The sequence below is a fragment of the Amphiura filiformis genome, chromosome 2, assembly GCF_039555335.1.
Source record: "Amphiura filiformis chromosome 2, Afil_fr2py, whole genome shotgun sequence".
Taxonomy (NCBI): Eukaryota; Metazoa; Echinodermata; class Ophiuroidea; order Amphilepidida; family Amphiuridae; genus Amphiura; species Amphiura filiformis.
The window spans coordinates 96,086,461-96,102,873 of record NC_092629.1 but is presented as its reverse complement, the minus strand read 5'-3'; the positions used below and the strand labels follow the sequence as shown (position 1 = coordinate 96,102,873).

The window sequence follows — 16,413 nt, the reverse complement described above, 5'->3', positions numbered from 1 at the left end:
AAGTTTAAAAAAACAAAACGATTGAAATGATTTCTTTTACTCAATGTGGAAGATGTTTTAACATCTTAAAAGATGTTGAGAAGATATTGGTGACATCGACAGTATACTACATTTTTACTTTACTTGGCTAAAATCTGATGATTTTGTTTTAATATCAAATGACATTGTATCATTGTACTTGTGTTTTGTTGTTTTATGTTTTTCTGTATTTTAATAAAGCTTGACAGAGGAAATCTTCTATATGTGATTGTTGTTGAAACTATTTTTACTGTCATAAAACACATACTGCTTTCCTGTGTAACTTCAAAGTGCATTCCTAATGTGTTAAACTTCTCACAACATCCCTGTTCTTATAGCTACGAATCCAGTTCGCTCAGTAATGACAAATTGATTTGTCCAACATAAGATGTATATATTTTAGAAAAATGTCAGAAGTCAAATTTTTACCCATATTTCATCTTAGCTAAAGCTGTAACTTGGTCAATATTGGTAACAGAAACCTAGTTCAAAGGATGTCGATACCCTTATAATGAGCAAATTGGGAATAACCAAATCGTTGAGCTATTTGTCATAGTTATTTTGGAGCAAAACAAACTATCCGAAGCCCACTGCAGTTGAAAACTTTTTGTGTGAGGCTCACTTCGTATGCTCTTCTGCGAGACCATACTATTCACTATGCAGGGGTGAGTAGTGCATAGTGCCTATTATATTGTGCATTATAATGTGGTGGTAAAATTCTTATTGGCTGTTATTGTACATGACAAATATGGCTAACTTTCCTTATCATACTTTTCCCTAGAAATCTCTTTTCACCTCACTTCCTTATTAGTGAGACCAAAATACACATTATAGACCTACATGCCACCCCTTCGTAGTGAGTGCATGTGCCAGACCAGTGTGAGTGAAATTTGATTCTGTGAACTAGATCTTAGCCAGGGTTCACGAGGAAGTCGTGGAGCGTTGTGCAGTGCATGAATGAGAAAATAGAAGTCTGATTTAGCAATATGAGTAAGCTAAGCGCAGCAGCTCCACGTTGTGGCGGTTGCGGCCTACCATAACCGCAAGTCCCTCACCTTAGGATCTGGATCTTTTTATACTCAAATTAATCAGACCTCACTTTGACCGTTAGACTGATCACTGATTGGTGGGTAGCAAGTAGATTTGAGGCTGGTTTGTTTGTTGCAGTAAAATGTTGAATGAGTCATGTCTTAAAGGGTAAAGTAGATGCATCCAAAACGTCACATGGGAGGTCATTCCAATATTTTATATTCCAGGGGGGAAAGCTCAAGTTGTTAATGCAGTGATCGTTGATACCAAGTTTGAGTTCAGTAGTAGTGATACTTTTGGAAGGGCATCAATTTTATGAAACTTTAACCAAAATAGCACATATACCCCTACCTACACATGCAGACAGAAAGTCTCTATGGTGGATTTCATGTTGTTATTACAACATTAATTGATAAAAATTGTTTCTCGGTTGTCATATAAACATTTGGCTGATCCTAAACAGGTATAGTTGGGACATGTGTAAACATGATAAAAATTCCAACAAATCGGGTTTTGAAAAACAATTTCATTTCAAAAGATGTTTTTTCCTTATTATTATTAGTAACCATGTTAACATATGGAGATAATAAAACATGCTACCTTGGACAATACAGATTCAAAATAAAGTCATCATGGTCATAGGTATAATAACTTAAAATTAAACATTCTCTGGTTCGATTTAATGAGAGCTATTGAATAAATAAGAACAAGGAGAAAACTACAACTGATGTAGGCAAGGAAATTGACACTGTGGATTTTCAACAAAATAATTGAAATATATCCAATGCAATGAAGAGTATAAAGCAAACCCAAAAAACAATTCATGCTAGCGATGAACGAGAATTGGTGCTTAACATTAATAAATGTGCTTCTATTGCTCACTGGTGGCATCATATTGGTATAATGATGAGTTGAGGATGAAGAGTTGACCAATAGAGGTTGTGCATGTGACATATCATACCGTAAATATGGCGGATTACTCAAATCATTCAACAAAAGCATGATTGCGACAGTTCGTCTCACACACATAACAAATGCACTACGATCAAATACGTTGATGACAACATTTGATTGAATGGACTGCACTGCGCCATATTTACGGTGAAGGACACCGGTTCAAATTCTTTGTTTGGAGCCAGTCGATAAAAGCCTGGGCCTCAATAAGGTGATCTAATCAATACCTTCATAGTAAAAGTCATATTGACAACATTGTTTAGGTCTTGATACTATCTGAGACTATAAAAACTACGGGTTTAGTAATCTCATCATTTGTCACGTTGTGAACATATAATAGTGTCTTAATTTAGGGGGTGAAATTGTGCAGGGTTGAAAGTATGGTATGCACGGGTGACAGTGTCCGGGTTGAATGTGTACAGGGATGAAAACGCGAGAGGTGAAGTGTGCAGCATTTAAATTAAACATACCCATACCACGTATCTTTACACGTCATCCCTCTCCCCTTTAATATCTCTCATACAATGTCATCAACTTTTTTATATTCATTAAACAAATCCAAAAAAGTTAAAAAACAACTACAATCACATGAGCATCAGACTTTTTTTTATCTGAATTTAATCTTGGCAAGAGTTTTTGCATTCCTGCCATTGACATGATCATACAGAGAGGAAGATAATAATAATAAATTATCAACATGGTAAATATTCTCCACGAAGATACGAAAATATGAGATATCGATTATACTCGCTTTAATTGTTAAAAGGGCATTTCGTAATTCACAGCATCATCCCAACATTTTATACCACTATACCATTTGGCTACATAATGTTTATGTACAAAAAATTCTTGCAGATTAATTCGTTTAGGAAAATATCGTGAAATTTGAATTACGTTCTGGTACACCAGCACGAAATTACAACACATATTGTCTATGGAGCACTGTAATACACACAATCATGCATAACTCGCAAATGCAAAATCGGATTCAACTGAAATTTTGGGAGTAATTTGGGAGTAAGCATTTTTGTGGATATCTACTGAAAAATGTCATAAAAAGAGGATGCTAGGATCACAAAATACTCCTTTAATGATAGCAAATAATTATAATAACAATAATAATAATAATAATAATCATCATAATCATAATCATAATAATAATAATAATAATAATAATAATAATAATAATAATAATAATAATAATAATAATAATAATAATAATAATAATAATACAGGGTTTAATGATAAAATAATATTCTCCAATAAGATGACAATAAAATAATGGATATTGATTATACTCACATTCTCCTGTTAGATCTAGGACAGTTGCCACGCCTGAACCGTCCTGATTTGCTTTCAGGATCCTAGTCGAGGACTGTATAATGTAGAGCATACCATTCATGGGGTCGTGGGTAATGCCCCGAGGATTCAATCCAAGGATTTGGGTAAAGTGGAGTTGATCCACATTCGGATCAGACTCCGCTACGTATACACCAGCACTGCATCCCACAAAAACTGAAATAATGAAAAGCAATTAATTCATTGTTAAGTCATGAATACATTATACATGTATGCTCTAAAGTGTTTGAGATGTGTTATAAATATCCTAGCTTTTCTTGGACACACAAACACCATTTTTTGTTTTTGTGTTCCTTTCATTGCTATTCGCTACTTGCACGGTTCCGCCATTATGCACTATGTGCGGGAGAGCCTCGAACTGGCAGCATACATGAATGGGAATTGAACTAGTCATAACGTTCTGTGTAAGGTTACATAATTCTTCCTTTCATGTATGCTGCCAGTTCGAGGCTCTCCCCGCACATAGTGCATAATGGCGGAACTGCAAGTAGCGAATGATTCCGTTTACTCTGCATGTCTATGCTACTATACACCATTCTTTATTAGGATCTGCTTTGAAAACCAACAGTTGTAGGGTATTCAATATATTGGATGCTTTATGTTAACAAATATTTTAGCATGGAGTAAAAGTTGGACAAATGAAACAACCACAATATTATTTTCAGTGTTAAAATGCGTCATTTGATGTCGCAACAATTAATTTGTTGTAAAGACTGATTGTGCAAGTGAAAAGCGTCCTCTTTGGCAATTATAAAATACTGTTGTGACATGATGCTTACATCAACGTCACAGGCGCAGTCTTAGCTCTCAAATGCCGTTTGTTCTGTTCAATTTGCTTGTTCCAATTTCGAGATATGTTTATTTAACAACGAAAGGGTAAAATCACAATTGTGCCATTTTTACTAGGGAAGAGAGCTGTGCATGTAAATCCATGATAGATGATGTTAATGCGTCTAATGCACTCCCCCTTTCGGGGCGCATGCATTAGACGCATCAACATTAGCGCGCGTGCACTATTTTGTCTAATATCTCTCCCAACAAGTAATACGCGTTCATTAAAGGCCCGGTCACACTGTGACGAATAGGGGTGAACGGCTTTGCAATTTTAAATTTACCGCCACTCATCGTGTGTTGCCGTTAGTTGTCGCTGACGAATCCGTTAACGACCGCAGACGGCCGAAATTATTCGTCGCGTTCGTCGGCAAATTTTCAACATGTTGAAAATTTTATGACGGCAAAAGAAGTAGTTGATGGCGGGTCGTTTTGCGACTACGTGCGCCATGGAAACGGTGGTCTGCGATGGGTTACGATTTTTAAACGATGGTCCACGATTTTAAACTTTTTGTGCGATTTTTGACATTTTTTGACGTCAGTTCGATTTCAAAAGACTGTCCGACACGATGCAATTTTGAAGTTCATCACCTCGTTGGCATCCGTCAGTCTTCGCAGACTATGGAGTAGCGCCATCTGAGGTAGTTGGAAAGCATCGTCTTGTGTGGCTGAATAGACTAATGCGAGACTTGCAGATTTTGTTGCAGACCTGGCATCTGAAGACTGATGCATCTGGTAGGGTTGGTTTGAATTTTTCACACTGACTGGCTTTGCGCCTTGCTCGTTTTTCATCAGCAGCTTTCTGGATAACGTCTTCTCCCCTTTTCAGGCCGTCAGAGAGATGTTGCCTCCAAGCTTTTCTGTCACTAGCAGCAGATTCCCAGGTGACCCAGTCCATGTCAAGTGCTTTCAAGTCACGCTTACAGACATCCTTGAAGCGGAGTAGCGGTTAGACTACTCCGTAGTCCACTTGCTCATTGTCATGATTGTGCATACTCTGGATATTGCATTTAAGCTTAAAACTCCGATTTAATTAATTTGTGCACAATTGATAGATTTTCACAACTGATCATCTTTCCAGTCACCGTACTCCCTCTGTATGTTAGCTTCCCAAGTGGACTACTGACTTTGGATTGCGGTTAACATTTTTAACATGGGACTCTATGTTGTTTGACATGTTCTTTTTTGCCGAGGGCGTGGATGCTGGTCATCCATACTCTCTTTTTATTACTTGCCATTTGTAATTGAAATATTTTTATGTTTATATTTGCTTTGATATATTTGTAGCTTACTTTCATATTATATCATTATATTGCTTGCCTATATTTTGTGGTTCTATAACTGTAATTTACTTTTATTGCTTGCCTGCTTTTGTAAAACCATCATGTTTGAGTTTCAGCCTTTGGCCTTGTTTTGCTCTCCTTCTGACTGTATTCTTAGGCGTGTTGGTTCTTTTAATGTTGTTTATGCTTGTATATTTTGTTGTAAAGCGCATTGAGGCTCTTCGTAATAATGCGCTATATTAAGTGTCTGTTTATTATTATTATTATTATCTATGGAGAGTTAGGCCAATTTCTGGCCTAACTAAAATTGGTCATGATGTAATGCATCTTTAAATGAATCTGGCTTGTGATTGGTCACCCAGATCTTGTTATTGTTTAAATCCTCCCGACACGTACCATTACCATTAACTATACATGGTACACATGGAATGCGGAGCTTTTGTGCTGGCGCGAAAGTTGGTGGATGAACGTACGCATCGAGCACGTATTGTACCACCATGCTTAGTCTTGTGGTTAGATTTGATTGATAAACAAGTATGATTGACAGTGTGTTTTAGAGAACGAAGTCCCTGGGTAAAGTTCTGCTTAAAAGTGAAAGTCCATAGTCGAATTTTAACTCGTAATAAACTGGCAGATTCTAAAATTAGAATTGTTCAGTATTGAGGTGCCATTATAGTTATGCCATTATGATATGTTGCAGTCAATAATATAAGCCTACGTATACTTTACTTTTACTGTCACAAATATAATTATATAAACTTTTTCATAACCATTTTATACTAGTATTTTGATGTAATAAATATCAGTATAATTTCGAGTTCAACTGAATGCGTTCATCATGATTAATAACGTATTTTTATTTATCCAAAATCGACTATGGCATAGTCTAAGTAGCGGTCGACCCTTTCTTCTGTGTCCTGAAGATAGCTCTCCGTAGAGGAGATCCTTGGGAATGCGACCATCTTCCATTCGACTGACATGTCCTAGCCATCGAAGGCGACGTTGACGTAGTAGTGTATACATTGATGGGATACCCGCCTTAGACATGACTTCATTGTTTGTGACCTTGTCTTTCCAGGAGATTCCAAGAATGCGGCGTAGACATCTCAGGTGAAATACTTGAAGCTTCCGTTCTTGTGGAGAGTAGGTTGTCCATGATTCACTACCATAGAGGAGCGTGCTGATTACACATGCCTTGAAGACCGCCATCTTTGTTGTATTGGTGAGCTGCTTGTTCTCCCATACTTTCTTAGATAACCTGGACAGAGTAGAGGCCGCCTTGCCGATCCTTTTGTTGAGCTCAGCGTCCAGAGATAGATTGTCTGTGGCAGTAGAGCCTATATAGGTGAATTGGTGAACTACCTCAAGTTGCTGATCACTGATGTGGATTGATGGTGGAGCTATAGTGCCCTGTCCCATGACTTGAGTCTTCTTCAGACTTATGGTTAGGCTGAAGAGGTCGCAAGCTGATGCTAAATGATCCATCAGTTTCTGTAGCTCAACTTCAGAGTGGGCAGCTATCGCATCATCATCAGCGAATACCATGTCTCTAATCAGCACTTCCCTTATCTTGGTCTTGGCCTTCAGGCGTGCAATGTTAAAGAGTTTACCATCAGATCGTGAGTAAAGGTACACTCCCTCTGTGGTCGACTTGAAGGCGTGCTTGAGTAGCAGTGCAAAGAAAATACCAAACAGTGTTGGTGCGAGTACACAGCCTTGTTTTACTCCACTTTTGACACCAAATTCTTCAGACATTGAGCCATCGAACTGAACAGTACTCATCATCCCATCATGGAAAGAACGAATTATGCTGAGTAGTTTAGGTGGACAGCCAATCAGAGGAAGCATCTTGAATAGACCGTCCCTGCTAACAAGATCAAACGCTTTAGTCAAATCAATGAATGCCAGGTAAAGGGGTTTTTGCTGCTCTCTGCATTTTTCAAATGCAAAGGGAGACGCTGCCGCAGTGTCGGGGAGCTGAAAATTACCTTTGCCAACACCTGCAACCACCTGTAATCCCGGTTGCAAAGAATCAGTGTTTAACGTGCTGTTTCTGGTGTTGGATTTCCCCATTGGGTTTCCCCATTGGGTGCTCCCAGGTGAGGGCTTGTTCTTTACCAGAGTGAGGATGTGAGCTTCCTCTACCTCCCTAGTTCAATTTCCCCTCTTCTCTCCTTTCTGACACTTTACTCAAGCTAATTTTATTTGTTCTTCTTTTCACAAACCACTTTGCTAGGATAGGTAAGCCAACCTAGTTGGCTTGGTTAGTTGCAAGTTATTGTTCCATTCATGGTTTGTCTGGGATACTAGGCTTCATCCTACTTGCTAGGGCTAGAGGCGCCTGATCCTTGGGATAATCACGACTCAATTAGTGATTTCATTCTGGGGTACAGGATACAGATCCCCAGTCTGAAGGTGACGGCGCATCCCCACACGGACAACACCCTACTCTTCCAGTGTTGTCAGGTAAATTCTAGTGTGGTGCAAACTGGTTTGTGACTATCTTTCCTCTCTATTTATATATATCATTTGGTATTAAGTAAGTTAGTATGGCTTTGAAGTTCATATAGAAAGAAATATCAATAATAATCAAAACTATAATATTTTTGAAAGTAAATTAAATTAAACTTCAACACTACTTGTTTATTTTCGCTTACCGGGAGCGCTTTCGAGGAACTTCCTCGTCGTCAGCCGATGTTGATGGCTCTGATGTATTTCTTGGAAACGGCTAGAGACCAACCTGATCATTTTATTACCACTACGTATGAATCTGCAATTCTATATAATATTTTTGATTATTATTGATATTGATATGTTATTATTATTGATATTGATGCTAATATTTTTGATTATTATTGATACTGATATTAATATTTTGATTATTATTGGTATTGATAATAATATTTTTGAACATTATTGATATATTGATGTTAATATATTTGATTATTATTGATATTGATATAATAGTTTGGATTATTATTGATATTGATTTTGATATTTTGATTATTATTGATATTTATATATTTTTTTATTATTATTGATATTTTGATATTAATATCTTTGATTATAATAATTGCTATATATGTTAATATTTTTGATTGTTATTGATAAGAATAGTTTTGATTATTATTGATATTGATTTTACTATTTTTGATTATTGGTCCTGTGTCAGAACTTGGGGGTACCTTTGTGTTACGTAGTAAAAAAATGAAATGTTTGAAACATTTTACCTACACGTCTCATTTGAAGTGGTTCATCCTACTGAGCATTTTGCCCGGGGGGGTACTCAAGTTTGGTTTTGGTAGGGACGTGCCGCTGAGAATTTGAAAGTGGACCCATAAATATACCAATTTTTCAAGAAATTTGGACCCATAGATATACCAAAAGTCAAAATTTTTGACCAAATTTAACCCAAATTGTCTTAGTTTTTACAAATTTTCCCAAAATTTTGACAATTTTGGCTAGATTAATGAACAATTGGGCTATTTTCCGAAAAAATTGAGAAAAATTTGAAAAAGGACCCATTCATATACCAAAATAGGCTTTGAAAAAGGGGTCATTGATATACCAAAAGGCTGAAAATGCTACCCGTATTTGCGGCACGTCCCCGTATGGTCATTTGTACTGAGTACACCCCCTGGGGCATTTTGACACCGTTTTTATGGAAATCGGTTAAAAAATGAGAGAGTGCGGGCAAAAACAATCACAGAGTAGGTGGGATTTAACCCCACCTCTTATTTCCACATTTACAATCATTCTGAGCAAGAATTAGTCTTCTAAACGACCTTCTGTATTTATTTACTTGGTATAGATGTCTGGGAGTTCATTTAGACATTTTTTACTAAATTCAAATTTTTAATGGGGCGGGGGGTTTTAGATCAAATTTACGATACGAATCCCTCCTCCTAATCCTCCTCCTCCTAATCCTCAACCACCCTTGGCACATTTCATGCCAAACGTCATAAGAAAATATTAAAAATTATTTTAAAACAGGTTAAAAACATGAGTAATATAGAATAAATTAGCCTCAATTTAAGACCTGATTGAATCTTCTAAGTGAAGGAATACTCAAGAGACAGTGTTTTGAAATCCAAGCTACACATCAAAATGTAACAAAACCACCTTTTTGGGTACCCCAGTATATGACACAGGATCTATTAGTGATATTTATGTTAATTTTTTTTAATTATTATTGATATGTGTAATATTTTTGATTATTATTGATATTGATGTTAAAATTGTTGATTATTATTGATATAGATATTAATAGTTTCGATTGTTATTGATATTGATTTTAATATTTTTCATTATTGTTGATATTGATGTTAATATTAATTTTTTGATTATTATTGATATTGATATTTTTGAGTGGATGACCTGAACGTTGTGAAGAGTGGGAAAACCAAAGTGGACTATACAACCCGCATCAGCTTTGATGTCGGTCGCTGAGTCACGTCATAAAATAAAATAAATAAATGTTGATATTTATACAGCACCTTTCACATGTATCAAAGCGCTTAACATTTATTCCACTGTCATTAGAACATGTCAGCTGCCATACAATGCCTAAGGCATGCTCATACCTTTGGGCGGCGCTTAATGTACAATATTCCTAACAGCTCCCTATTTCACCCCTGGGTAGAGAGAGGCAAGTGAGGTAGAGCACCTTGCCCAAGTGCACAACACGATGGCACCGCCGAGGCTCGTACTCGCAACACTCCGATTGCGAGGTAGAGCATGTACCGCTTCGCCACCGTGCCCTCATCATCATCGCCGCAAACCACCGTCAGCTGCCGTTCCTTGCCGCAAGCAAATCCGCTGCCAGCCGTCTGACCTCGTTGCTTGTTGTCAGGCTCCGTCGAAACATCGTCACTCGCCGCCCAACGTCCGGTTTTGGTCGCTAGTCTCCGTTTCCTGCAGCAGCCTTTCGTCCCTTGCCGTCGTGTTGTCGCTGAAGGTCGTTCCCACTCGTCAGCGAATCTTGTTTTTCCTCATTTTGTCGTCGCTTTGCCGTCAACATTTTGTGATTTTCACGTTCGTCACCTTTCGTTGGTTATCGTCCGTCATAGTGTGACCGGGCATTAAAGAAATTGTAACAATCTTTGTCCGGAGGGTGACGGATGTCGACTGTTGATGGCGGGTCGTTTGCGAGTACCTGTGGCATTGAAACGGTGGTCTGCGATGGGTTACGATTTTTAAACGATGGTCCACGATTTAAAACGTTTTGTGCCATTGTTTTACATTTTTTGACGTCAGTTCGATTTCAATAGACTGTCCGGCACAATGCAATTTTGAATTTCATATAAAAGAAATATCAATAATAAAAATATTAATATTTTTATTGTTATTGATATTGATGTTAATATTTTGATTATTATTGTTATTGATATTTTGATTATTATTGATATTGATATTTTATTATTTTTGATATTGATGATAATATTTGTGATCATTATTTATATGTTGATGTTAATATTTTTGATTATTATTGATATTTATATTAATTTTTTTGATTATTATTGATATGTGTAATATTTTTTATTATTATTAATATTGATAATAATTGATATTGATGTTAATAATTATTTCTGATTATTATTGATATAGATATTAATAGTTTAGATTATTATTGATATTGATTTTACTATTTTTGATTATTATTGATATTTATATTATTTTTTATTGTTATTATTGATATGTGTAATATTTTTGATTATTATTGATATTTATGTCAATTTTTTTATTATTATTGATATAAATATTAATAGTTTGGATTATTATTAATATTGATTTTAATATTTTTGATTATTGTTGATATTGATGCTAATATTTTTGGTTATTTTATTGATATTGAGGTTAATATTTTTGATTATTGATATTGATATTTTTGAGTGGATAACCAGAACGCTGAGAAGATGTTGATGTCGGCCGCTGAGTCACGTCATCATCGCTGCCAATCCACCGTCAGCTGCCGTTCATTGCCGCAAGCAAATCCGCTGCCAGCCGTCTGACCTCGTTGCTTGTTGTCGGGCTCCATCGAGACATCGTCACTCGCCGCCCAGACAACGTCCGGTTTTGGTCGCTAGTCTCCGTTTCCTGCCACAGCCTTTCGTCCCTTACCGTCGTGTTGGCGCTGAAGGTCGTTTCCACTCGTCGGCGAATCTTGTTTTTCCTCTTTTTGTCGTCGCTTTGCCGTCAACATTTTGTGATTTTCACGTTCGTCACCTTTCGTTGGTTATCGTCCATCATAGTGTGACCGGGCCTTTACCTATAACATGTATAAGTGCGCAATATTTGTTTGTCTTTTATGTCTGAAGTGACTAAGAGTACAGTATTTACCATGATAAAATCATTGACATGCACATGTATCTAATTTTTACAGCAGAATGTGAAATATTTATTTATCTTTTAAGTGCAATATCAGATATTTACTTAGTAGGGTTGGCCACGGTCAAAAACATTTTTCTTGATGAGGTGAAAGGACTTTGGTTGGAGGTTACAAAAATGCATTTCAAAAATTCAGCTGAAGTCCGTTGCCATGGCAACGGCCCGATTGAGTTTTTACCATTTTCGCCTATTTTGGAGCTAAAAAAAGTGAAAATTTCCCTTAAAAGGACGCCTTGTTGCCTTAATATACAAGTTGGTATTTAAAAATAAATTATATCATAAAAAAGCCTTATCCTTGTTCTATCTACAAACGAAGTTGTGTTTAGAGATTTGTTTTCTAAATATCGATTTCGGGCCTGGCAACACTGCAAGTTTTTCAAATTTGAAAAATGCCATTTTTTACCAATTTTGGCGATACGAAAAATTAACTTTCGCGCTCACCTAGGATTTTGTCGATATGGTTATTGGTAGAACATACCTTGCCCCCAACATATCTAATAAGAACTGCTTGGGGAAATTTATTTCTCTAAGGAATGTGTTGCCAGAAAAACATACATTTTGTAAAAATTCAAAATTCTCATAAAAGGAACATTTGCTGCAATTTGCCCTAGATTTAGCACATGTGATGTAATGAGTTGTATCATAGAGTCACTTTATCATCATGGTCAACGATTCTGAATGTTTGGAAACAATAAATGAAGTTTAATTTTAATGCGGTGTTGCCAGATGCCCAAAATTATGAAAGCTAAATTACGCAAAATAGACCAAATAGGTCAAGTTTTCATGTATGAATCTAGTCAATCCAGTCAAATCACAGTCTATTATTATAAATCATTTTATCATAATTTTCACCTGTTTTGAATGTTTGGAAACAAGAAAGTTCATCATACAGTGTTGCCAGATGCCAAAAATTAGAAAAGGTACAATTCTGGTTTATCCTGTGCACCCTGTGTTTTCAATACCATTTTTGGTTTACCGTGCGCACCCTATTTTCATATTTTTTTTTCCAATTTGCCCCGAATTTAGTACATGTGATGTAATTAATTGTATGTTGAGTCACATTATCACCATGGACAACTATTATCTATGTTTCGAAACTTTAACTTGCAGTGTTGCCAGATGCCTAAACTATGAAAAATAGGACAAGTTTTTATGTATGATAAACAATTTCTTTGATGATGCACCTAAAATACAATTAAATTATAATAAATTATGATATGACCCTTAAACTATTTGTTTGGAGATTTGATACGGCGCCGAAGACTACAGCTGTGCCATAATAAAACTGAAACCCTGTTTCCAGACGAAAATTTGTATGTTGTTAGTGTTACAAGGAATTCAAAGTAATTTTATCATCAAGGGACCCACATAGAGGAATACGACATCGATCGTGAGCCAATCTGCATTCTGTTGATCAGAATGATCCGAAGATCAGAATGAAATTCTGAAACGACCATAACCAGATATTTTTCTTAATTTCTTGGTAAACTTAAAATGTATTAAAACGCCAAATTGCAGTCACAAAATATATAATATTAGTAAATCACCAAAGCGAATGGTAACAAAGGTATGCGGAAACGAACTGCATTAACAATAACAAAGTATGTGCCCAAAGATTTGTCTTTGGCATGTCGCTTTTTGAAATATCACCAAAAATGTTAAATGTTGTAAAAACACCCCAAAATTTAGAACAAACACAAACCTTCCAAAATAAATACATATTCACACTCGGCGGCCCAGTCACTACCTGCTGCTGTGATTTGGGGGTAATTCGTTGCTTCCCCTCTTCAGATACCTGTACTTCAAGTATACCCCACGCCTTAAAGAAATGTGTGTATTAACACTTTGTAGGGTGTTAAATTAAATTGTAGTATAAGATGCATTGAGATTACAAGTAGATGGTGTGGCAGAATGGTGATGGACTGTAGACAGTGTAGGTTAGACCTGGTAAGAGTTATTGAAATGGCTCCACAGTATTCAACACTTCAGCGTGCTTTCATAGTGAAGAATTACTGGTTGACACGAAGCTATGGAGAAGTGCAGAGAAGATTTAGAAGACAGTTTCCAAGAGCATACAAACATGATTTAAAAACGTTTCAAAATGTTTCAAAATTTGATGCGGGCAGTTACAGAATGCATCTATCCCAGGTGTTAAGCTCATTTAAGATCATGAGGCTTCACCTCACACTGTCAGAGTCGTAAGGCAGAGACTTCGGGAACTATCTTTCTAAAAGTATACGTGTACAGCAATTTTATGTTATGTAGACTGAACTGAGATAATGATTGAGAACATGCATGCAATAAATAGTTCAAGCAGTGAAGCTATTCATCTTGTGCTGTGTAAGTAAAACAATGCTAAATTAAAAGAAATAACGGGCCCATGGTCAGAACCTGAATCCAGTCCAAAATCAAAACCACAAAAGGGTATAAATATAAAAGAAAATATCCCAAATATGTCTCACCTTGTGAAACTTATAAAAACCTGAGAAACGAAACATTTTATGATACATATATTATATATATCAAAACACTACTTTCTTCAACGTGTCTAAGGAAACTATACGTGTTTCCCAAAATATACTACTCTTTTCTTCTGAATTAGAATAGTATATAGTATAGCTTTATATGGTCATGTTGAAGAAATCTAATACTACTCATATCTCTCGAAACTTAGTAGTATTACTTCAGACATGCATATAAAATTGTCTTTATTTAAATAAACCATCTAAATATTTCAGGCTTTAAAGCCTATTTTGTTTCGAAATCTTTCAAAACATTCAAATTCTTTCCAAATTTCCAAAACAATCTTCTACTCAACCAATTGAACACTTCGCTGTCTTTTAGTAACAATGTCTGCGTCAGCGAACTAAAATTGTAAATTAACACTAAAAACAGCAAGGCCGCAGGGCCGACAGGCCCGAGGCCGGCGACTCCCATACGACGACTAAACACTCCAAGTGAGTTTCTTTTATATAGGCCCCGCAGGGCTAGAAAGATCGGTAAACCGCTAAAGCCCTAATGCAATCTCTCGCCTCTAGAGCTGTTACAAAGTTCCCACTCATAACGGTAATCAACTTGATTTTATCCAATTTAGGACATTCTGAAAACCGTTGCTAGAAAGCATACAGCTAGCAAGACGTGTTTTGCCAGCTGTATGCAGGCTGTTAAGCAATGAACACGTTTCTGGAATCTTTTCCTTCGTCAGTTGCACTGTATATGTAGGTCTAGATTTTTCTTATGACCCATGCTTAGAATTCAACATAAATAAATTCGACATGTCGAATCTATGTACCTTTTCTGTACATTAATAAAAGACCAAGTATAACAGTACAAATATCCACCTCGGATCTCTCGTACGTGCGAAAGCTATTGTAAGCTTAAAATATTTATATACGACTACCATCTCTGGTCTGTCGTACCATATTAAAAGCCTACATGCATAAAACTTGGCCTATAAACACTTCGCTTGTTTCGTTTTTATAAGTTTCACAAGGTGAGACATATTTCGGATATTTTCTTTTATATTTTTACCCCTTTATGGTTTTGATTTTGGACTGGATTCAGGTTCTGACCAAGGACCCGTTATTCTTTTAACACAAGAAAGTGTTTTGATATATATAATATATGTATCATAAAAATGTTTCGTTTTTATAAGTTTCACAAGGTGAGACATATTTCGGATATTTTCTTTTATATTTTTACCCCTTTATGGTTTTGATTTTGGACTGGATTCAGGTTCTGACCAAGGACCCGTTATTCTTTTAATCTTCGCTTAAATGACTGTAGCTCCCAGATGCATCAACCTATTATCTTCAGATTATTGGAACAATAAGTTAACATATTCCCCTTTCTATCTGTTTTAGCAATTTTATATTTTTGATATATTTTTGAAAATGTCACATATCCCGGTACCAACCATTTTGATACACCCTGTACATCAAGAATGTCTTGTTAAACTCAAAATTATGTTCTGGGAACACTTTTTGATCAATACCTGGTCATATAATCATGATAATGGAACACTGGTAAAGAGTGTATGTGTATTGATAAGTTATGATTGGCCAATTCCTTTTCCAACTTTTCAGCAATATCTGAAATGAAAATGAAACTTGGCGATACTGAGGACTTAAAATTATAATTTTGTTTGTAAACATGTTTACTGGAAAGTTTATGTCAATGTTGAAGTGGTTAAGTAAAGTACAAGGTTTAAAAAGCTCTGAGAGTGTATGGCATGTATGGTGTATTTTTTACAAAATCCTCCTATGTCTGCTAGTATTTGGCATCCGGCAACACTATGTTAAACAATCACAACTGACAAACAGATAGGTTAACATGGTTAAAGGGGTCATATCGAAATTTATTATAATTTAATTGTATTTTAGATGCATCATCAAAGAAATTGTTTATCATACATAAAAACTTCTCATTTTTTTTTTATAGTTTAGGTATCTGGCAACACTGCATTAAAATTAAAGTTTCGAAACATAGAGAATAGTTGTCCATGATGATAATGTGACTCTACATACAATTCATTACATCACATGTAATAAAT

The 16,413-nt window shown here is 36.0% G+C and overlaps 1 protein-coding gene across 1 annotated transcript in view; it reads right to left on the bottom strand.

Annotated features, from left to right (window-relative positions):
- The window catches only part of LOC140145208 (low-density lipoprotein receptor-related protein 2-like), a 75,468-nt gene that overhangs the window by 46,066 nt on the left and 12,989 nt on the right, over positions 1 to 16,413 (bottom strand). The window contains exon 2 of the mRNA XM_072166983.1: positions 3,304 to 3,516. Coding sequence (XP_072023084.1) covers positions 3,304 to 3,516 — 213 coding nt within the window. The remainder of the gene's footprint in view (positions 1 to 3,303; positions 3,517 to 16,413) is intronic.